This window comes from Poeciliopsis prolifica, unplaced genomic scaffold, assembly GCF_027474105.1.
Source record: "Poeciliopsis prolifica strain line A6 unplaced genomic scaffold, Auburn_PproV2 SCAFFOLD018, whole genome shotgun sequence".
Taxonomy (NCBI): Eukaryota; Metazoa; Chordata; class Actinopteri; order Cyprinodontiformes; family Poeciliidae; genus Poeciliopsis; species Poeciliopsis prolifica.
Window position 1 is genome coordinate 8,051,411 of NW_026562393.1, and position 25,284 is coordinate 8,076,694.

The window sequence follows — 25,284 nt, forward strand, 5'->3', positions numbered from 1 at the left end:
TGGCAAGAGGGGCAGGACGAGCATCAGTGGCAAGAGGGGCAGGATGAGCATCAGTGGGCAGCAGGGCAGGATGAGCATCAGTGGCAAGAGGGGCAGGATGAGCATCAGTGGCAAGAGGGGCAGTATGAGCATCATTGGCCAGCAGGGGCAGGATGAGTATCAGTGGCAAGAGGGGCAGAATTAGCATCAGTGGGCAGCAGGGCAGGATGAGCATCAGTGGCAAGAGGGGCAGGATGAGCATCAGTGGCAAGAGGGGCAGTATGAGCATCATTGGCCAGCAGGGGCAGGATGAGTATCAGTGGCAAGAGGGGCAGAATTAGCATCAGTGACAAGAGGGGCAGTATGAGCATCATTGGCCAGCAGGGGCAGGATGAGCATCAGTGGCAAGAGGGGCAGAATTGGCATCAGTGGGCAGCAGGGCAGGATGAGCATCAGTGGCAAGAGGGGCAGGATGAGCATCAGTGGCAAGAGGGGCAGTATGAGCATCATTGGCCAGCACGGGCAGGATGAGCATCAGTGGCAAGAGGGGCAGAATTAGCATCAGTGGCAAGAGGGGCAGAATGAGCATCAGTGACAAGAGGGGCAGTATGAGCATCATTGGCCAGCACGGGCAGGATGAGCATCAGTGGCAAGAGGGGCAGAATTGGCATCAGTGGGCAGCAGGGCAGGATGAGCATCAGTGGCAAGAGGGGCAGGATGAGCATCAGTGGCAAGAGGGGCAGACGAGCATCAGTGGCAAGAGGGGCAGGATGAGCATCAGTGGGCAGCAGGGCAGGATGAGCATCAGTGGCAAGAGGGGCAGGATGAGCATCATTGGCCAGCACGGGCAGGATGAGCATCAGTGGCAAGAGGGCAGGATGAGCATCAGTGGCAAGAGGGGCAGGACGAGCATCAGTGGCAAGAGGGGCAGGATGAGCATCAGTGGGCAGCAGGGCAGGATGAGCATCAGTGGCAAGAGGGGCAGTATGAGCATCATTGGCCAGCACGGGCAGGATGAGCATCAGTGGCAAGAGGGGCAGAATTAGCATCAGTGGCAAGAGGGGCAGAATGAGCATCAGTGACAAGAGGGGCAGTATGAGCATCATTGGCCAGCACGGGCAGGATGAGCATCAGTGGCAAGAGGGGCAGAATTAGCATCAGTGGGCAGCAGGGCAGGATGTGCATCAGTGGCAAGAGGGGCAGGATGAGCATCAGTGGCAAGAGGGGCAGGATGAGCATCAGTGGCAAGAGGGCAGGATGAGCATCAGTGGGCAGCAGGGCAGGATGAGCATCAGTGGCAAGAGGGGCAGGATGAGCATCAGTGGCAAGAGGGGCAGAATGAGCATCAGTGACAAGAGGGGCAGTATGAGCATCATTGGCAAGAGGGGCAGGATGAGCATCAGTGACAAGAGGGGCAGGATGAACGTCAGTGGCAAGAGGGCAAGATGAACATCAGTGGCCAGCAGGGGCAGGATGAGCGTCAGTGGCAAGAGGGGCAGGATGAGCATCAGTCGCTGGCAGGGCAGGAGGAGCATCAGTGGCAGGAAGGGCAGCATGAGCATCAGTGGCAAGAGGGCAGGATGAGCATCAGTGGCAAGAGGGGCAGGATGAGCATCAGTGGAAAGAGGGGCAGAATGAGCATCAGTGGCAAGAGGGGCAGGATGAGCATCAGTGACAAGAGGGGCAGTATGAGCATCATTGGGCAGCAGGGGCAGGATGAGCATCAGTGGCAAGAGGGGCTGGATGAGCGTCAGTCATTCAAAAGTGAAAAAAACGCTTTTTACTGCGTTGTTGAAGTGATGCTTCCCACACTGCCTGTATCAGCGGAGAGATCTTAAAATTGGTCGGAAGAGCAGGGCGAGCATCGGTGGCAGTGAAGATAGGATGAGCATCAGTGGCAGGACTAAGAGCAGTAGCAGGAGGGGCATCAGTGGCAGGATATGCGTCACTATCCAGAAGGTCTTCAGCATCAACAAGGTCATAATTTCTTGTTTTCAATGGCTCTAGTGTCCCAAGGTCTACGGAACACAAAATTGTGACAATCAAACTCAATACAATTGTGCACAATTCACCAAAATAGGAGTATAAAAAATCAAAATTCCAGCAAATCAAAAATACGATGACTAAAAGGTAGACATCGTGAAAAATAAATCCTTTATTTTGTTTTGCTTTCTGTTTAGAAGGATGTGCATCAGTGGCAAGAGGGGCAAAATGAGCATCAGTGGCAGGCAGGGCAGGATGAGCATCAGTGGCAAGAGGGGCAGGATGAGCATCAATGGCAAGAGGGGCAAGATGAGCATCAATGGCTAGCAGGGCAGGATGAGCATCAGTGGCAAGAGGGGCAGGATGAGCATCAGTGGCAAGAGGGGCAGGATGAGCATCAGTGGCAAGAGGGGCAGGATGAGCATCAGTGGCAAGAGGGGCAGGATGAGCATCAGTGGCAGGCAGGGCAGGATGAGCATCAGTGGCAAGAGGGGCAGGATGAGCATCAGTGGCAAGAGGGGCAGGATGAGCATCAGTGGCAAGAGGGGCAAGATGAGCATCAGTCGCTGGCAGGGCAGGATGAGCGTCAGTGGCAAGAGGGGCAAGATGAACATCAGTGGCAAGAGGGGCAGGATGAGCATCAGTCGCTGGCAGGGCAGGATGAGCATCAGTGGCAAGAGGGGCAAGATGAGCATCAGTGGCAAGAGGGGCAAGATGAGCATCAGTCGCTGGCAGGGCAGAATGAGCATCAGTGGCAAGGGGGGCAGGATGAGCATCCGTCTCTGGCAGGGCAGGACGATTGGCAGCGGCTGGAGGGTTACTGCTATAATCTATTAGTTTTCGCACAGCAAGCGCAGCGGCGAAACCTACTCCAAGCCCAACTGAGAAAACAAGTCTTGCGGGTAATTTTCCAAAAACAGACATTTCAGACATTTCAACACTTCAGTTCTGAGTGACGTTCTGAGAGACAAGCAGAACCTCAAACCTCTTTGATCTATGATGTGTGTGACCTCATCAGTGACCTCACTGAAGTTCTGAGGCAAGATCTTGTTTCTGGTCGTTGCTATGGAAACGATCAGATCAGTTCTGCGAATCAAACTACTGATCCTTTGCACATGACGTCACACTCTCCAGAAGTCCGCTCAGTCCGCCATGCACTTTATAAGTAATGCCCAGTTCACACTACACGATTTTTTGCCCCGATTTTACCCTTAAGACAATCTTAGAACGTTCTGAGTTCTAAGATTGTCGCTCCCGACAATCGTAACCGATCATCCTGTCGCGTGTGGTGCGTTACGACTGATCCGGTGGAACGTCGGGGCCGCTTTGATCTAAAATCGTGGATATTGAATGTGTTTAATCATCTTGGCTCGTTCATCGCAAAGTCTGTGGTGTTCCCCCGACTGGGAGCGAGAAGGAAGTCTGTTGAATGTGACAAGTAGCCAATCAGAAAGAGCTATTGGATCGTTTGTTTTTTGTTTTTTTTTAAATGAAAGATAATTATAAAATTATTGCACAGAGTACATCTGGTTGAGAAACGCATTCCAATCTTTGGTTGAAATGGCGCATTTGATTTAATTCATAATGTAACAGCTTCCTCCCTGCCCGTCCCGTCATGCACACTGAGGAGGCCAGTTGGTTGAATTTTCTGTAATGAGTGGTTAATATAAATCAGCACAATGAGCTTCCCTACTGGTCCACTCGTTCTCTACGTTCATAGTAAAGCGCTGAACAGACTGTGTCTCACTAATTATTACAATCAGGCTTAAAAACATAATTTTCTAACAGATGATTGTATAGTGATATTTGATTGATAATACATCTTTAAAATTAATTTAATACAACTTGTTTTGTCAGTCAGTTTTTGTTTGAGTTACTTGTGTTACTACCTGAGTTTTAGTTTGTTTTTTTAATCTCAATTTTGGGCCCAATTTATCATTTTGAAATTATTTTGGGATTTTTTTGTAATAAATTAAGTTTTTTTATTTTTTATTTACTCAACGTCTCAACCTTGGAAAGCCCTGCAAATACTTGGCGTAAAGTACCGTTTTCAGTAGATCAGAAACATTTGAGCCGTTGCTAGTACCCCCGCGGTGGCCAATAGGCCAGAGCGGCGCTTGGCTTCGAGGGCCACACGACCCCACTTGCGGCCTTAATTTTGAAATTATTTTGGGATTTTTTTGTAATAAATTAACATTTTTTTAAAATTTACTCAACGTCTCTGGCACGTCATGTCGTCATAGAAACAGGAAACAAACAAACTGACAGACTCACAGCAAACCAACATGTTAGACAAACTGAGAAACTTAACTGAAAAAAAACTGACAAACATAACTGACAACATAAATCACTGACAAATAATGTAACATGATGACCTGTAATGAGTGGTTAATATCAGTCAGCACAAAGAGCTTCCCTACTGGTGCACTAGTTCTCTGCGTACTGTAATAAAACTCCACGTTAAAACCCCACCTCCATGTTGCGATGTAACAAATATAATCCTTGCTTGCAATGTCTCCAGTTCTTAATCCAAAGCTTTGATTTTCGGTTACGATTTTTACATTTCTACACGATTTTCGGGCCCGATTTTGCCCTTGCGACAATCGTAACCGATCATCCTGTAGTGTGTGGTGCGTTACGACTGATCGGGTCCAGTCGGTGGAACATCGGGACCGCTTTGATCTAAAATCTTAGATATTGAAGGTGTTTAATGATTTTGGCTCATTCATCGCAATGTCTGTGGTGTTTCCCCGACTTTTTTTTTTTTTTTCCAATGAAAGATAATTATAAAATTAGACATAAACGGTTAATTAAACGATAAAACCTAAAACATTAAAAACAGTATTTTTTATGAAAAAAAGAAAAAAATTCACTTCCCTGTTGCGATGCAACAAATATCATTCTTTCTCACAATGTCTCCAGTTCTTAATCCAAAGCTTTGATTTTTGGTTGCGTCTTTTTTGGGTTAACATAAGTTCGCAAATTAAAGTTACCACTTCAACATTGTTGTCCATGTTTGTTTGTTTACTCTAAATTCAGGTGTGGTAGCAAAGAATTTTAATTTGAAGGGATTTCGTATCTGGAATCAGAATATGTTCAAGTGAAACCTCACACTCTACGATCGAACCCATTATACCTACGATTTTAAATCAGCTAGTGTGTGGTCTCTCTCTCACGTCTTCAGAATCGGCCGACTTTTCTAAAATTGTGTAGTGTGAACTGGGCCTAAGGCCCCCAGGGGTTCAGGGGCCCCATAAATGCTAATATTTCAACACAGACCACAGATACATAAATGTAACATTTGTTTATAGAGTTTATCAATGCTTCTAAATTTGATTTAATGATTTTAGCATGCATAATTAACATTTTTTAAATTGTTTTACATTTATATACAAGTTTTTCAGGATCTGGCAACTTTACTTTGTAAAAGTTCAAAGAACAAGATTCATTTTGTTTTGTTACCATAGCAACAATCTGATGCTATGAGTTTAATTTTTGAATTTATTCTGTTTGTTCACGAATAACAAATTAATAAACTTAGATAATAATTTATTGCTTTTTAGGATGAGCATCAGTCGCTGGCAGGGCAGGACGATTTGCAGATGCAGGAGGGCCAGCCGTTTCTCCCTGTGCATTATTTCTCTTCTCCAAATCGCGTCTACAGCTATAATCTATTAGTTTTCTCACTCCTAAAGCAGCGGCGAAACCTACACCAAATCCAACTGAAAAAACAACACTTGCTGGTAATTTTCCAAAAACAGACATTTTCTCCTCTATGTTCAACACTTCAGTTCTGAGTGACGTTCTGAGAGACAAGCAGAACCTCAAACCTCTTTGATCTATGATGTGTGTGACCTCATCAGTGACCTCACTGAAGTTCTGAGGCTAGATCTTGTTTCTGGTTGTTGCTGTGGAAACGATCAGATCAGTTCTGCGAATCAAACTACTGATCCTTTGCACATGACGTCACACTCTCCAGAAGTCCGCTCAGACCGCCGTTAACTGAAAAAAAAAACTGACAAACATAACCGACAACATAAATCACTGACAAATAATGTAACATAATGACCTGTAATGAGTGGTTAATATCAGTCAGCACAAAGAGCTTCCCTACTGGTGCACTAGTTCTCTCTGCGTACTGTAATAAAACTCCACGTTAAAACCCCACCTCCATGTTGCGATGTAACAAATATAATCCTTGCTTGCAATGTCTCCAGTTCTTAATCCAAAGCTTTGATTTTTGGTTGCGTCTTTTTTGGGTTAACATAAGTCTGCAAACTAAAGTTACCACTTCAACATTGTTGTCTATGTTTGTTTGTTTACTCTAAATTCAGGTGTGGTAGCGCAGAATTTTAATTTGAAGGGATTTCGTATCTGGAATCAGAATGTGTTCGAATGAAACCTCACACTCTATGATCGAACCCATTATACCTACGATTTTAAATCTGCTAGTGTGTGGTCTCTCTCTCTCACGTCTTCAGAATCGGCCGACTTTTCTAAAATCGTGCAGTGTGAACTGGGCTTAACACACTTAATACACAATGGAAACTATCTTGCAGAAACAAGGCACAAAGGTTTTGGAGAACAATCACATTTGAAATCTTCCTGAATTACCAAAAATAACACTTTTAGTGATACAGAGGGATCAATTAAGTAAATAGATTCTGTATTCCAAACCCCTAATTTCTGCCTCCACTTTGAACAAAACCGCTACATCTTTTTCCAAAAGAACAAAATAAAAGCTAAAAGTAGATCAGTCATCCTTTGACTCTTTGCAAAGATTTAAATGAGTTGGATTTTTTCGTGGGTGGGCATTAGCAGTGATGTTCCACTGTTCAGATTAATTATGTAATCTTGTTTTGGCCTCTTGTATATGTACATCTTGGTAGTTCATGTTAATTGATTTTCATTTGCACAGAATTACAGTTTAAAAAATGCAATACGGAAGCATTGCCATGACTTATGACAGTCTGACTGACGTGACTGTAATGGTTTTATTAAGATGGATAAATATTTATTCACTGTGTTTTTGTTCCTATAGAAACAGTTGCTGCATTGGGTCAAACTGAGGGAAGTAAATTAGCAAATCCTCTGGCGTTTCTGTTTGAAATCAGCAGCAACAATGACTGATCCTTGCAATATAAGCACATGATTACTTTGAACACCAATGTAGCTGTTGCATCTTTTCATGAAGGTTTTCAAGCAGAAATGCCTTGACCTTTCTCTCCCAAAGTCTTTCTCCTTTTCTTATCTCAGAAGTAGTTAAACTTACTCTGAGACTCTTTTTTATTGGTTTGATTGTTGCACCTTCATTGGTCCATGTTGTCGTGTGTCAGAGTGAATTTATTGTGTTTATAAGTGACAGCTGTATTGGGAAAACATGTAGGAGTGAACATAATCCCTGTTGTCACCTTCTGACTTCACAGTCATAATAAGTGAAAGGCTGGTTTAAAATGCCGCTCGTTTTTTCTCTGTACAAAGTAAAACCTGTACTTGATGATGCTCTGAGGGAATCTTAAAAGTGTGCTTGAATCACTCCCAGAAAGAGAAAAAGGCTCTACTATGTGCTCCTTTTGTTTATTTAGGAAGGTTCCCACTAGAAATCCTGGAGTTAAAAGTGAAACATATGCTAAGATTCAAATTGTGCAATAAAGTTTTGCAAAAGTAAGATTCGCATATCGTTATTGATGAATATTGCAACAATAACGATGCAGTCTAGTAATTTATACTGTTTTATTTTATTTTGGTGCACAGATTCAGAGTCAGGGAATACTGGTGAGTGTAAAGACTGAACTATAAAAGCACCAGCTACATTTCATAGTAATGCTAAAGGAAGTATGCTGATTGTGCAAAATATTAGTTATTTTGTGTTATTTTATAAAGTTAGCTGTCTGATACACTGATGGTAGAGGTTAATGGACCAGGTTATCTGCCTCAGCAAGTTGTTTATTTTACCAACAGACATTGCACTTTGCAGCTTGTTGCCAAGGTTTGTTTCATAATAGCGTAGCCTTGAAAGGAGTGATGAGTACAAAGGTCTTTTAATAGCTGAGCCTTGACCACGCTCGGGTCGAAGAGCTAGCAGGTTGAAGATACATCCACAGACATTCCTCTTCTCTCAGTGACATTCTCCATCTCAGTCTGGGAGAATCCCACTGTGATCCCAGTAGATTTGTCACAGTAACAAATTTTGCTGGGCGATAAAATGTCCCCTAAATTATTGTGATGAACGAGAACATTGTCATTTTGAGACTAGTAAAGACTAACAGTTTAAAATGGTAATGCAAGTAAACACTCTCAAAGATCAGTAAGACATCGAGAATATCCAAATAATTGAGCAAACCAAAAACAAATAAAATAGATTATGAAGTCTTTGTAAACAAACTTGCCCTTCAAAATATAAAAATCATTAGACTCCTGACAGGGAAAACAGGTGACCCCGCCAGTTAGGACTTTTGTGAGAAAATCAAAGTGTAAACTAAGTACTGTGTACTGGATGTCAAATGTTTGCAACATTTCTTGAAATTATGGCTTTTCAATTAGATTAAAGGGCAGCTTCTCCTCAACGATTAGGCAAAAAGGTCACTGTGCCATTTTGCATTTTGAAAACTACATCTGATGATTAAGTTTTAATCATTAAGTTTTAATGATTAAGTTTCACCACGGCCATTCGGTTTGAATTCAACACGCTCCCAGACTGTACCTGCTGTGTGAAATAACAAACAACTGACTGTCAGTTTAAAGTAATTGTCGTGATTTTCAGGTAATACACTTATTTGCCCATGATACAGAACTGACTGACAGCTTGAAACCAGTTCCCGCTATTTTGCAGCGCTTACAAACCATTTTTATCTTGTCTATCAATTAAATGCAGTCCAGACTCATTAATAAACTGTGAAATAGACCTTCATTACTGTCAGGAATCTCAAAAATAAATGCCATTCAAAGTGTTGCTAGGTACTATCAGTTAAATATTCTCACAATGTTCCCAAATCATTAATATTTTGTAATTCTGGTCTTTCTGGGGTTTTTGGTTTTTTTAAAAAATTATCAAGCACTAAAAATTCTGCCACACAGATGATTTAAAAGTCAAATTTTAATACAAAATCTTGTTACTCACGTAGCTCATATTGAATTACCATTTAAAAAGAATGACTCTCCTAATTAATTAGATTTTTTTATGTGCTCAGTCTCTCCTCTTATACTTCTGATGCCACACCAGTAGTGCCAAAATAATAGGAAATGTGCGAGTGTAGAAATGGAAATTCTTGCACAGATTGCATCAGTTGACTATCAGTCAGCTTTAAGTTGTCTCGCAGCCAGAGCTTGAAGCCGTATGACAACTGTGAAACACCCATTACCAAAGAACTGAGCAGTGGTACACAAGCCTCCCCACCATTCTGCTGTGTAGGAAAGGGACGGAGCAAAGGCTCTCAACAGAAGACCACCAGGATCTGGATGTTTGAAGCTGAAATTGGGCTGGTCTTCCATCACGTTCTCTCTTTGAGTGTTGATTGCAGACCTAAGGGTCTGGTTAACTGATCTGAAAGGGGAAATTGCTGAAGAGAGAGAGAGCTTATCCATGCCTTTGACTGATAATCAGCTCATTATCTTGTTGATCATTTACAGCTCTCCCTTTCACCCACTTTCTATTCTTTTAGCTGTGTCACCGGAGCAGAGCACGGCGACTTTTAATGGTTTGGCAAAGAGCCTGCTGTGTCGAGGCACAGTTAAAACAACCATGCTAGCCTTGGCTAGTCTCCATTTTTACACAGTGCAGGATCTCGTCCCACTTATCATCTCTCTGGGGATAGCGGGGGAAAAAACCCCCCAAAAAAACTAAATACAAGCAACAACAACATCTGCAACCATGATGCGAGTGGTCCCCTAGAACCCTAACATGACTAACTGTGCATGAAATTGAACTGATTGGAGTTATTGACCAGAAGACTCCAGCTCCTGAGAGGACATGGAGGAGTTGAGGTGCAGGTGAGGGGAGGTGGTAGCTTGTGTGGTACCTGATTGAGTGAAAAATCTCAGCCGGTTGGTTTGATGGAAGCCACTTTACAGGAAAGAGTGATTTAATGGAAGCTGCCAGATCTCATCAATGTCAGCACTCGCAGTGCGCCAGCAGTGTTTTATATAAAAGTGCCTGCGATGACAGGCCCTGATGGGCAGATGTTTGCTGGTTGTTTTAACTGCACAGTCAAGAGAAACACTCATTTCAGCTACTGACAACTGAGTCTAAAAGGGGAGCCGAACTCAACATAAAGCACCCTTACCCTCTCTCCTTGTAGCCATTAATAGCCTTCTTGAATTTTAGCGAAGGTTGATAAGCCTATAATTAATGTGACCATCATTAGAAATGGCCATTGTCTGGGGGAAACCAGCTAAAGAAGTGCAAGCTGGGAAGAATAGAAACTTAAAGTGCACATGACATCATATATTAGAGCCACAGACCTAAAAATCTTGAAAGTATGAAATAAATAATTCAGAATTGACCATTTTTCATCATTTTCAAACCAGATGAGTAATTTTAAATGCACTTTTCCCAAGCAGAAAGTCTTTTGAGCCAGGAAGACACCATATATGGAGGATGAGATCCTCGATGTCTTGTCTCCTGTCATTCTGTATGACAAGAAAAACTTCATTTGATACAAGGATACTGTTCATCATTTCTCCTCACTCATCATTAATAGTTCCTCTGTTTATACCCAGGATGAACAAATAAATTGAAGTTTGGATTTAGATGAAGGAACCTGACAATAGGCCTTCACAGCGCTTTGCTGCTCGGGCCTAATAATAATCAAAATAAAAAGAAATAAAAGCTTCACTCAGTGCATGTTGGAGATCTTTAATATGAGTTTCACTTTTTGGATTGAGTGACAACAAACACTGAACTTTTTCACAGTATTCAAATTTTTGGAGATGTACCTGTATGTGTGGATGAACTGAGCCTTGCGAAGAGTTGATAAAGAGTGACGGCCAGCCAGCTTCTCTGTGATGTGCAGATGTGCTGCTTTGTTTTTCGAGCTGCAGGATAACACCAGGCATCATCTGTCAGCTACCCTGCAAGGAGCCCACTGTGGCTGTGTCTTCAGTAGATCTGAATTGCATTGCGATTGCATCATTAATAGAGCAGAAATGATTCCCAGCGACTCTGGGAGAATTCATTGACCCCTCAGGGAGAGACTAGAAACAAGACATTGTTTTTACAGGGGGAATATCTAACTAGAGGTCCCATTACCACATCATCAATATACAGAAGCTAGTGAGCAGGGAGAGGAGTAGAAAAGGAGAGGAAGGAATGTAATAGCTTATAGTGCTAATGGCAGTCTGAGCACTCAAGTCCCAAACATTCAGCTGCCTCATCTCATCTGGGCTGTGTAATTGCCCTCCTGGAAGCCACCACGTGAAGCGGCTGCCTCCGCAAGTGAAGAGTGGCAGCTGCTGGATGTTGAAGTGCAGGTCTGGGTCAGGTCCCCAAGAGGGACCCCTTGCAACCATCAGATGTCATAATTAATAGCTATCTGTTGGCCTGCAGGCAAGCTTTTTGTGGAGAATTTGAGAGTTGGCGGCATTTAGGCAATTCTAAGGCTAGCAAAATGTAACGGCAAATGTGCAGTCCACCAAACATGACGGATCAGTTTATAATCAGTAAATGTCTTAAGGTCTGTAACGAACTTTAAAGATATTTTTGTTTTCTTTCATTGACTCTTAAAGCAAGAGAATCTAATGAATCAGGCTTGATGTTCCAGAAACATAATTGGTGATTTTGCTGAGCAGCTACATTCAGAAACAGAATTAAAGTCTGAAAACATTTTAAGATTTTAAATGACTAAAGACTGCATTTTGTTTGTCTAGGAAACATAACCTTCACAGCTGTGATCTTCATTTCTTTCATATTTAAAATGTGTGAAGGATCTATCTTGATTGTGTTTGTTGATATTTTTTTGCATGTGAACCATAAATAACTTAAGACGTAAAGCAAATAGGACTGTAAAGTGAGATGACTCACTGAGCGAAGCTCGACGTCATTCATATATTATTACCTTGACATTAACAAAGACACAGCAGGACAAATAATCTGGGAAATTATGTACAGGGAGAGCCTGAGTAAAACTAACTGGTTGTGAGACAAATTCTGGTTCTTATTATGTATCAGTAACAGTTTTGTATTTATAAGTGCAACCCTGATTCTGACCTGATTCACACAGACTCTGTGCTGTGACTGCAGACAAAGGTGCATCTAGACATTGACTTATTTTATGTTGCATGTTTATTTAATTGAGTAGAAATCAGTTCTTATTTTGTTATTAAAAATGTTCTGTTTTATTTTAGTCAGAAAACCCATTTTGTCGATAGATTTATAAAAGCAAGAAAAGGGTAAGACATCCAAGAGATGAATGCTTTGTAAAGTCACTGTATTTCTCCTTAGGTGTAAATAGAAATAATCATAAAAATGACCACAGTTTCAATTTAATTAATCATCCAATAAAAACATAACATTTTAATGGTTTATAAAACCATGTTAGCACAAGTCGTTAGTTTCAGCCTGTGGGTCCAGCTAATCTGGATTTATATTAAATGAAGGCCTCGAGAGAGGCAGGTAAGATATTAACTGCATATGATCTTTTAACTGGAGGTGTAATGATGCATCCAGCTCATAATGAGATGGTATGTTATTGGTGTTAGCGGCTAACATTTAGCCAGTTTTTGTAATTTTGCAGTATTTACAAACTGCAATGTTGTCCATCAATGTTTCTTTATCCTTCAGTGAACCTAGATTACTGTCTAACTACTTAATGTTAACACATTTGCTAATGATTTAGCCAACTCAAGATTCACTTCCCAGGGTGTCAAGCTTGAAGCATTTACCCTCAAACTGAAAGCTGACATGTATTTCAACAGACAAAGTGACATAACGGCAGAAACTAGACAGCGCTGCGCTTGGTGAATTTCATGTTAATGAAAAATATTGTGGTGTTTAAATATCTTATTCCTCTCTAGTTTGATCAAAAACTCACTTCAGAAAAATCCTGAACTATGCCTTTAATGTATACTTATCTTCGCTTTGCCTGCAGCAAGCGTGTGCTGCATCCTACCCTCTGCTTTTCAGGGATTATTTTTTGCTCTTGTTTGTATTAAGTTTCCTCTCTATATCTAAATGTACCTAGAGATATATCACTGTGGTGTACCGTGGGAGTTTATTAATCTCCGGGGAGCAGCGTTCTTCCTTGTTAAGTAAATATACATGAGCTGCTCGTGCGGGATAGAAGCTGGAAGCACCTTCAAAAAAAAAAAAAAAAACCTTGTTCCCTTAGTTTCTCCTCTTTCTTTCTGTCCTCCTCTCGTTCTCTCGAACACGCCGCCTGGGGGCAAATCTCACTCTGTCTCATCTGCTGCTTAATTTCACTGAGCGGCCCCTCAGTAATGAAGCGCCTTGATGTACATTTGCCAATTTCTGCCTCTGCCACCGCAATATAATTGGGATGTGACTAAGCATGAATACCCAGCGCAGGGTTGGTTGACCTCTCCACGACCCCATGGATAGTGCTTTTGTCATAATGGAGGTATTATCTCACATGATCTGGGAGTGGGAAGAGGGGGACTGTCTGCAGGGTGCCGGGGAATGGAAATGAATTCATGCCTCCCCCCCAGTCCTGTTCGCCGCAGAGGGGGAGCTGAAATAAGTGTGAGATACTTTTTTTTTTTTTTTTTTTTACACGCTCGTAATGAAGACATTTTCTTCTTATCTATTGCCGCTTTGTGTTTATTGGAGTAGGAGAGCAGCTTCTGGCGAAAAGCAGGGGTGGCTTGTCTTTTTTTTTTTCATGTGAAGGCAGAGAGATTTGATGCAAGAGAGGATTTCTCTGCATGTGTGTGTGTCAGTCACTTCCCTGCGTGGGTGCACTGTGTATTCACATGTTTGCGTGCATGCGTGTGTGTGTGTGTGTCTGCTAATGACCCTGTAAAATGACAAGCAGAGCTGGCAGGGAGAGTACAGCCGCTTGTCAGTGAGAGAGAGAAGGTGGAGGAGGTATGAGAGTTCAGATGTGGAGAGGAGGGGTGGGGTGGCGGCTGTGAGGTCGGTGGTCGGTGTGATTCACCATGCTGTCATCACAGAGGGACCGAGGGCCCTCAGTGGCCCTCTCTATTCCCACCTGAGAGGCCTGCAAATGGAGGGGCCGCGCTGTCATTATTTACAGCCTGCAGCTCCTAACCTTGGATTCGGAGCTCATCACTGCGAAGGGAAAATCAGATTGGACTTGACGTGTACCCGAGCCAGTGACCTTGATAAGTGTGAGGTGCCTGCAGCAAGAGGTTAGGGGGAGTCAAGCTTGGATTTGCACACATGTGTACATGTTTGTGTGTTTGTGTGCTACAACCAGGTGGAGAGTTGGAGACATGGTCGAATGACTGAATCATGACTCAAAATGCCACGTGGTCAGGCTGCTCAGAGACAACGATACATCGGAGGGGAAAATAACATCACAGCCAGACTATTAAAACCATTGCTTATTATTACTGGAGTGAAGTTAGTGAGCAATATCCAAACTATAAATAAACTCTGTTTTCACACCTATAGCACCTTGCAAAGTTATTCACACCATTTGAACCTTTTTCACATCTTGTCATGTTACAACCACAAATCTCAGTATTGGGACTTTATGTGCTAGACTAACACAAAGTGGTGCATAATTAGGAAGTGGAAGCAAAATGATACTTGCTTTTTGAAAGGTTTTATAAATGAGAGTCTGAAAAGTGTTGTGCCTAATATATTCATCCCCTGAGTCAATAGTAGAGCCATGTTTTGGTGCAATTACACCAAAAACTGTAATATAGAGGCTGAAAACTTTCCCTTTTCCTCCTTGCAGAATAATTTGGAGTCAATCAAATCAGATAGAGGGCATCAGGGAACATCAGTTTTCAAATCGTATTCCTTCTTACATTCAAGTTCAAGACTTTGACTGGACCATTTAAATTACTTTAATCACTTTTAAAGCTCGTCTTAAAACCCATCTATTTTACTTGGCTTTCAACTCCAGCGAAATCTAGTTTTACATTGTATGTTTGTTTGTTTTAAACTGTAAGAGTTTTTATTTGTTTTTATTTATTTTATGTACAGCACTTTGTATCAGCTGTGGTTGTTTTAAAGTGCTTTATAAATAAAGTTGGTAAGGTATGGTATGGTAAATTTTTGAATATGCTTTGAACTATTGCTGTTCTGCTGGAATGTGAACTTTTGTCATATTCCCAACTTATATTCAGTTCCTAACTGATTTTCTGCCTGTTTATCTGCCCATCATCTCTGACCAGTTGGGGCCTTTTGAAGAAAAGGATCCCTACAGCATAATACTGCCACCATCATTTGTGAGGACAGTGTAGGTAATGAGCAGTGTTAGTTTTTCTTCACACATTATATGTTGCATGTTGGTTCAATTTCATTTTCTTCTAAGCAGAGCAATTTCTCCCAGCTTTTTGCTGTATCTGCTGCCTGCCTTGTGGCTTTTTCTTACTATTGTTCTTTGAAGGCCAGATTTGAAGCTTGGGCTATTGTGTTACAACCTAACCCTGCCTCCAACCTCTCTAAATGCTTTTCTTTGACCTGTTTGTGTTGGTGTGACATTACGTTACTTGGATCAGACACAATTTGATTAAAGCTATTTTCCTTGCAGAGATACACGGCAATCAGATTTAGTATCCTAAGTACACCAGTAGTTAAAGTATGATGATGAGTGGTTTTATTTGGGTGCTTTTCTGCAGAGATTTGCAGCATGATCTGAAAGGACATTATGAACAGAAGGGATTTTTTGAGGGATGAACCTGTTATGTTATGCAGTTGTCACAAGTTTGATTCCTGGCGCTTTGTTGCGTCTCTTCCCCTTCCCTCTCTCAATCGTTCTTTCTGTTCAGCTGCTGTTGAATAGAGACCACTGGTGCCATAAACACCTTACATACATAGACATATCTCTCAAAAACAAGGTGAAAATGTTTTCTTTTGAGAGGCTCTTTAAGTTTGTAACTATTTTCTCATCAGAACAACATCTGTTACCATGCAAAGTTTGATGACTTGATTGGTTGACACGGCCATTGTTCAGCTGAGAAAACAACAATAAACCTTGTGAAATTATAGACATTCAGTCTCCACTATCATACAGGTGTATTCCACAGATATAAGCATTTATCCTTTGAATTATTTCAAACTCCAAAAATGAGTGAAAACACTAGTTTTTAGCCTCTCACCAGCCTCAAGATTCAGATTCTTTTTGTCATAAATATCACACACACCTGATTCTACAGCTCAACATAAAGGTAAATGGAACATGACATAAAGTAGAATCACTTTCATGTTGAAGTACCAAAAGATTTGGAAATAAAAGCAAAAATGTGCAAATATTTTTGCTTAAGTGACATAATGTTCAAGGACGCAATGCCAGGAGGAAACTCACAGAGATGGTGATATGAGTCCTTCAAGATGTGTGTTGCTTTCTAGAGGCATCAGGAGGTGAAGATATTGTTCAAGTCAGGCAGGTTTTTATTGTTTCTTGTGCGGTTTTGATCGCTCTCTGCAGGGCCTTTTGTCAGCTGTAGAGTTGCTGCTGAGTCACATCAGGATGAGGCTGATCAGGCCTCTGTCAATAGATCAGTGGTAAGACGATGTTATGGCTGGTTCATCACACTGAGAGCTTTCAGGAAGTGTAGCCATTGTTGTGCCTTCCATGGAATTTCTCTGAAGTTGTGCTGTGACACCCTCCCTGCGTCTTTTTCCAGTTATTGTTGAGCCACCTTTTTCTTCCCTGAGTCATTGATGATTTCCTTTGTTTTCTCAGTGTTTAAAGTAATATCTGTGCAATCAGCCGGTGGTCTGGTTGTACAGACCGCTCTGTACACTGAGTCATCTCCGTAGGCTGACCATAGTTGTGTTATTTGTTGATTTAATGACGCCGGTGGTATTGTGGGTGGACATACATTCCTGCCTCTAAAGGGAGTACAAAAACAGAGACTCAGGACGCAGCCTTGTGGGGCTCCTGTGCTGAGAAACAGGGAGCAGGAGTGGTGGGGTCTTGACAGACTGCATTCGGTTTGTTGAAAAGTGCTGCATCCGAAGGCAGATATTGTAGCGGAGGCCGAGGTCAGACATCTTGTTACGTCTCATGAAACAATCCGCTTGGCAGAATAGTGTTATAGAACGGTGTGCAGGGTGGTGAGACACATCTGCAGCTTTGTTGTTACTATGGAAGGAAGTCGGGAACCACCAAATAAATTAAATAAGTTAAAATACGATATCATAAAATATGACAAAACTCTGAAAAAAAACCCACACAAATAAATATATGCCCACAATGTTTTTTATATATATATATATATATATATATATATATATATATATATATATATATATATATATATATATATATATATATATATTAATGCTTGAAACATGATCCAAAAAATTTCCCATTGCATTTCTTGGTTAATTAGACCGCTTGGCAGCAGGGCAGTGACAGGACTGGGCTTTGAAAGTGCATGCAGTGGGAGTTTACAAAGTAAATATAGTGAGAGGATGATTAATCTGTGAATGACTGTGTGTGGTCAAATACTTCTGTGTTAAAGGAGTAACAACTCCTGGTGTTAAGCTGCAAATAATTTGGGGATTTTATTGTCAACGTAAGCTGGACTCCATTCTGTGTTGTAAAACAGAAGAGGGTCTTGAGCCATTACCACATAAAAGTAGCATGCTTTAATTAACAAAAAAAAAAAAAAAACTTCGGTACTTTGCAAAAGTACCCATACCTTTTAATTGTCCACATTTTGTCACGCTACAGCTACAAATTCTATGGTTTTGTTAGCATTTTATGTAATAGATCAATGCAAAGTAATTACAAGTAAATTGTACATGCCTCTTTTTTTTATTATTTGTGTAGAAAAGTCTAACAAGTGTGGCATGCATTTGTATTCAGTCCCACAATAGTATGCAGAACCAATGTTTATTGCATTCATTGCAATAAACTGGATATTTGGGGCATATTGTTCTATAATCTTACCCTGATTTAAACTTCTCCATAAGTTTCTCCCTGACCTGTCTGCTGTGTTTCTTGTTTTTTAATGATGCTGTTTGCTCTCTAATGCTGTCCTACAAACCTCTGAGGCCTTCACACAACAGCTGGATTTATACTGAGATTAAATAACACACACGTGGACTCAATCTTTTCTTTAGATGACTTTTTAAGCTAATTTGTGCACTACATTTTATTTAGTGATATTAAAGTGTTTTCAGATATTTATTTGGAAATAAAAGTTTGAAAACAATGTGTTTCCACTTCACGATTATGTGCTGCTTTGAATTGGTCCGTCTCATTAACTCTTAAATTACACCGAGGTTGGTGGTCGTAACATGGCAATGTGGAGACGCCAGAAGGGTGTGAAGACTTTCACAAAGCACTGTACAGTGGAGTGACTGAGACAGTTTCATTTTCAGAAGCTGAACATTTAGAGGCTCACTGATCTGTGCTTTATGTTAACATTGAACACCCTGCAGAATAAAGAGCTGGAAACCAGTATTGACTATAACACACCACAGGTCGATACAGTGGAAACCTGCTTTGGTCTGGGACCGCTGCTCAACTTAAAATTATTTTCTAAAACATAAAAAGTACGAACAAAATTTCAAATCACTGCCTCCCTCATTAAGACTTTTTTTTTATTTTTATAACAAGTCATGAATGCTGTGTCCTTGAGCATTGAAAGGAGAGGGATAATCCACCCTGCCATCAGAGCAGAATTTAAAATTTGTGATTGCTGGGAATTTATTAACATTTGTGCAAGCTTTTGGCCAGCATGTGTTTCTTTGCAAAGTTTTTCACCACCCTTTAAAACCACAAACCACAGTATATTTTAGATTTCACAACTTAGCTCATAATTGTGACATGGAAGAAAAATGATATTTACTTTTCAAAGTTTTCATAATAAAGTGTGCCAGGCAGTTGTTATCAACCCCCTTTGCTCTAAAACACTTACTCCCACAGCACGATGGAACACTTCCATTACTTATGATTAGTTACCCATTTAAAACAGTAGTGTATACATTGCTACTGTTAAGACTGTTGCTTGCCCACTATTAAAACCTTTGGGAAAATTTAATCCATTATGAATAGAAAAAAAAAGGCAAAAGAATCTCTGTCATTTTAATGTGCTGATATCCAATCAGTTTGAAATGGTAAACATTTAATCTTTAAAACTACAGCACTTAGATTTATTAGTTTCCAAGTATGTGCATTGTGCTTTTAAAACAATTACTGATGCAACACAGGGGCAAAACATGATACCATATTGTTGTTTTTTATAGGAGGAGATGGTTTTCAGAAAAAATATAATTTCCTATTTTACGTATTTGTTTTTTTCTGCATTTCTTTGTTCATTGTCTATTATATTGCAGTTATTAAAAATATCATTTAAGAATATTATTATGTATTTGTTTTACTTGCAGCAATTGGCAAAGTAGAACAATATAATTAAATGACTTTCAGAGGAAATCAAATGAAAAAACAAAACAATACAAATGTGTAAAAGAATACTTGCTTTACAAATTTAATAAAGAAGAACATTACAATATAAAAATAAAACATATTTGCACAGTAACATTAAAAATAAAATGATGAAATACAGCAACAAAATTAACATCCATGAAACAACTTGCTTAGCAACTAAGAATCAAACTAAGTAATATTTAAAATAGTGGTGTAAGACATGCAAGTAAAGATCTGTACAACAGAGTTTGCTAACCAGATTTATAAACACAATAAGGTATTAGAATAAATCAAAATTATAACAGATTAACAGATTTTAACTTTCATTGAAGATAAAATATACTTTTAAAATATATGCAAAACCCCACTTGTCTTTCAATTTTAAGAATAGAATGACTTAAAACACAAAACACCTGCTCGAAAATATTATGAATCAAATTTTAAATGGAGTAAAATTGTAAAATATATGTATAAACTCCAAAACTCTTAAAATAACATCAATATATACTCTCCAGGATAGTTCAGCTTTCCCCGCCCCCCATATATTCTTTTAAAAATTTCAATTATTTCCCCTCAGGGCAGGTGGGTGGATGTGAAAAATAACAAAAGGACATCAGGACGAAAGATGAAAACGCAGCTTTCTCCCACCACAAGATGCAGGTTTGGTGGCATGAAATGATTAATTTCACACATATACAGGTCATCTCCAAAAGCAGCAACATCTCATTCACAAGGGGCCCTCCGTCAGCAACAAAGCAGGAGGCTGCAATAAAATACGCAAACAGCAGCACGTACTGCACGTCAATAAATCTTTGGAGGTTAAACCTGAGCTCTGTAGAATCCGAGCAGCCCAGTCAGGTAAAAGTCACAGAGTACATCAACACGATGGGGACCAGAAAAAAAAACTAAAAAAAAAATAAAAACAGCAGTTCAGCGAGTACAGTCTCACACACAGTCTGTGTTTGTAGAAGTAGGATGAAGCCTTAAATTATTGGGTTTGTGTAAATAAGGAGATGAGACTGTTTTTAGCACACCGGGTGGAAGGAGGAGTGCTTGGATGAGAATAGTCTCTCTGTGTGCAGCAGGATTGCTTTTGGGTTGTTTACGACAGCTCGCGGCTCTCATATATCACAGGCAGTATGTTTGCTGTGAAGCTACAGTTTGCGTGCCATCTGCCTTAGCTGAACTTGACCCTCCAAACAGACTTGTATTTGTAAACTGAGCTCTTCTCTTTACTGTTTTTTTTTTTCTTTTTTTTTTCCTAGTGGATGCTCCAGAAACCGCATAAGGTGGCTACCTTCTTTGGGTGCATCGGGAAGGATGACTTCGGCAAGATCCTGAAGAAGAAGGCGGAGGAAGCTCATGTCGATGCCCATTACTACGAGCAGACCGAGGAGCCGACTGGTACCTGTGCAGCTTGCATCACTGGAGACAATAGGTTAGCCTCCTGTTTGGGACCTTTGACCTGGAAACTGCCCTTTATCTGCGATTTGACAGAGCCACTTCTTCTTCAGGTCTTAGCTCCCCACATCAGAAGGGTAAAAATTAACAGCTTGAGCTTGTTTTTTTGGGGCCCCACTCAGTCTCTGCCACTATAGCAGGTTGTCATCCATCTATAGCCTGACAGTAGCAACGTGTTAGAGATTCCTGGGCTCTCACCTGTCAGCCTGCAAAAAGGGGCTTTAGCGTCTCTGGCGACTCTGCCACTTGCATCATCAGCACATTTGAGACAGCAAAGGTCAAACTTTCACGTTCATACACACAAATATCACTAACATTAAGGGCTGCAGTTCATGATAGGCCTGGCAGCGATCAATAACCCTCATCTCTAAACACTCTTCCCCCTCGGCAGCCCTTCATCCTGACGGATACCACGCTTGTCAGTCAGTCAGCAGCCGGACCCCACCCATCCCGGGAGCCAGCTCTGGTGAATGGTCTTAGTGGGCTTGTTTGATGTGGGCTCTGACACCTGAAAAGGTCAGGTGCCGTGCTCGAGGAGGCGAACTCTGTAATATTTCTTACAGGTGTTTAACAGAGAGCTCAGGAACCCAGAAGAAAAAGGTCGACCACAGGGCCGGATTGAAAAAGCGATGGCTTTGAAGGACTGGGAGCTAACATGTCACAACCTCTCAAGATTTGATTAGTGAAAGGCTTCAAACTAAGAAAAAAAACAAAATCTGCCTTTTTCCGGTCTTTCTCAGATTTCAGAATTGAACTTCCAGTCTGTGAATATGTTTCATGAAGAACAGCCACATTTTAGACATTAAGAAACAAGCTTATTAGATTTTTTTCAATGTGCAATCAGAGGTTTAATCAGCAAATCACAGATCTCAAAGTTTGCATGATGGCAGCCAAACATTTTGGATCCATTTTATAAAATGAAAAATGTCTATCTAATAATCTTACTAACTCTAACAAATTTAAACAATCACAGAACACAAGGATGAAGTGATTACAAATCCCTGATTGTTGGCTAATTTTTGACTGACAATAACTAGCTTTCAAAATTAAGTAATTTCTTCCATACTTACAGTTCATTATGTTGAGTGATGCACAATTTTTCACTTGCAGTTTTAAGTGGTGAAATATAACAAATAACATTTATTTAATTAGCATTAGGTATGATTGCCAAGGAACATAATTGTGTAACAGTCACAATAGGTCCCTTTTAGTGAAGCAATTTTGCTGTTTCTTCCTGTTTAATATCAATGTGTGTATTTAATCTGATTAAATACACACTCCTATTAGCACGTTTTTTTGTTGAATATGGTTTGGAAATGAGAATTTTCCAGCTTAAAACTAAAAACAATGAGCAAGTTAATTTGATGTTTTGTGGAAGATGCCCATTTTATGGCCTCTATATTTTTGAAAACTTTAAGGTTTTAAAGCAACATAAACATCCTCAATATCAAAAGAAAAAAGCAGAAATAAGTTGACACAAAACGTCTCAACAAATCAAACAGGAAATGCTTTTATTTTGAAAAAAAACTTGTGCAATTTTTGCATTGATGTTGCATTCGGAGAATGTGTGTATCACGTTTGAAGCTGCGGCCTGTGGTTTACTTACTGTTAAAGCTTGGTAGATGCTAGCATTAAATAAAAAAGACAAACTTCTTTTACTTTCACTTACAGTAATGCATCAAAAACATCAGAGAAAAGCCATAACGTTCCCACGACGGCTAGTGAGTTGTAAACATTATGGTAAGATGCTTAGAGGGAATAACAGCTTCTACTCAACTCTGACTGCATGACATAAAGATTGTTTACAAAACTTCAGTCTCAGGGCATCAATCCAAGTTGAGTCTTGAGTTGTCAGAGTTCATAACTACTTACTTTATTTTGTTTTATTTACTTAAATGTGACTTTGGTTTCCATCCAGCTTTAGTTTTTAACAAACCCCTATTTTGCTCTTAGTCTCAATGTTTCAATACGGAGCAGTTTGCTGAAGTGTTAGGCTAAGATCATTTATGAACTGTTTTGATATAATTTCTTAATGATTTAAGTTTGGCGCATATTTCTGTGTGAACTAAAGTTGAAAAAGTTGCTCCCAAACTTGGTAAACATTTAGGAGTTGTGTTTCAGTTTCTGCCCCACACAGCAACAGTTGTTTGAGCACAGATGACAGAAAAAGTGGAATATGCATCAGCCAATTCAGTCTCTCTTTCAATGTGGATGCCAGCTGATTGTTGTTAGCTCAACAAAATAGTGTCCACGTCCTTCAATAGTTTTGCAAGCATGGCTGTAAAAATCACAGTTGCAGTAGTTGCAGTTAAGTGGAGGGATTTAAGTGCACCCATCAGGTCATTTAAGACCAGCTGTAGGCTGAGGACTGGAGCACTTCTCTCTGAAAATGCAGACAGCAACGCTGCAGTTGCACTTTTATAGAAGTATCCCACCAAACCTCATTCGTTCTTTCATTTATTCAGTTCTTTTGAACGGCCCCAGTAATGACACTCATTTCGCCTGTCTTGTGTGGCCCCAACCTTCCAGTCCATTACCGCAGCCCGGGTCAAACTCGGTCCCGCTGTCACATCACGGCCTTCGTCATCGCACTCTGATCAACTTACTGCGCCGCTACTCGTCTCTGTGACACTAACTGCGGCGAGCAGCTTCTTCATGCCATGTGAGAGCGGACCCCCTTCCTGTAGCAGCGCTCTCCTGTCATATGGTCGCCTAACAGTTTTCCCCTAAGTAGCTGTGATGGCTGCTCTCATTTTGATGGTCGCTCATAAAGAAGAAGAACATGAGGATGGGCTAATGAGCTATGTTAAGATAAGGCCACCTGCTTCACATCCCATCTCCCACTACTCAGCTAAAGTGCTCATTTAGTAATGCGTTTTTGTTGTTTCTCCACCTTCATCAAGTGCGAGCCATTTCTCCTGATGATGTGAGAGTATGAATTATTTGGAGGTGGCCTATTGTTCCTACTTTAATGTCTGATGATTTAAAATAGCCTGCTTTTGAAAAAAACAAAACAAAACAAACAAGCGGCAAAATAGAAACATCTACATGACTTTATTTCACCTTGGTTCAAACCCTCTGGGAAGCTATTATCATTCTTTTTATGTGGTGAAAGAACAAAGAAATGTCTGCAGCCTTTCTGGGTTTTTTTTTTAAGGATGTTTTTGAGACAAAATTAAGATGGATGATAAGCGAGGCAGAAGATTTATGGGGTCTGTCTCGGCAGGTCCCTTGTTGCTAACCTGGCAGCGGCAAACTGCTACAAAAAGGAAAAACACCTGGACTTGGACAGCAACTGGGAGCTGGTGGAGAAAGCCAAGGTCTATTATATTGCGGTAAGTGAGACCCCTCTATATTCAGAGTGACTGTTCCCCAACTCTGTTAGCCAGAAGAGGACAAAATGTTAAGAGGCTTTATTCAGGAAATGCCTCAGCACGCCCTCGGTATTGTCAATACATCCATTCATCCTTTGTGGGGGAAATGAGCTATGTTACCTATTGAGACAATACAGCTCCATTTTCCCTCTCCCCCCCCCGTCTTTGTGCACCAAGCTGCAGCGCAGTGTGAAATTGTTCTAGATGTAATGTATTCATTCATTTCTTTTAACATGAAGACAAGCCAACAGGTGCTGCCAAAGTGTGAAAATTGATTATGCAAGTTCATTGGGCTTTACCCCTCCTCCCCCAACCGCCTACACAATCTTCCACTCAAACACACACATACACACACAGATTGAGGGGGACAGATGTATGCTGCTACTGAGGTAATGTCTTCACTTGGAGCTTGTGGAGCAAGATGCCCTGTCGTTCTCATGTTTCACTGTTTGGGATTATATTTAATTCCCGCAGATCAACGTTTTCCCTCATCTCAGATCAAGACGATAACCCTGAAATCACACCGCATTCCATGTCTTTAAACACTTTATTATTGGCATGAATCAGCGTTACAGCCAGTGGTGGTTTGTGATATGGCAGGATATGGCTCACTGCCCAGGGAGCCCTCCCATCAGCGAGTGACACAAACAAAATGTCTGCCATTTGCACTCCAGATGTGTGTTTTGTAAAACAATCACGTGACATGAACTGTGGTGTCTGACTAGACGGGTGCAAAGTCACTGTCTTTTTAAGAAATCTGGAAAATTTGAGTTCAAAATCAATCATCCAGACTTTGAAAGAAAGAGAGAGAGCAAGACTGTGGAAGGTAACACAGATACAATTTGATCCGTTTTAACTTTTAAAACGGATCAAACATTGAGAAATGTTGGCATCTTTATAAAAAATTTCAATTTTTAGGAAATTAACAGGTTATTGCAATGGCAACTACAGCAACC

General features: G+C 40.7%; 1 protein-coding gene across 2 annotated transcripts in view; it reads left to right on the top strand.

Annotated features, from left to right (window-relative positions):
- The window catches only part of adkb (adenosine kinase b), a 172,978-nt gene that overhangs the window by 55,465 nt on the left and 92,229 nt on the right, over positions 1–25,284 (top strand). For both annotated transcript variants that reach the window (XM_055042995.1, XM_055042996.1), the window contains exons 5-6: positions 20,759–20,931; positions 24,181–24,289. In XM_055042995.1, the coding sequence (XP_054898970.1) occupies positions 20,759–20,931; positions 24,181–24,289 (282 nt within the window). The remainder of the gene's footprint in view (positions 1–20,758; positions 20,932–24,180; positions 24,290–25,284) is intronic.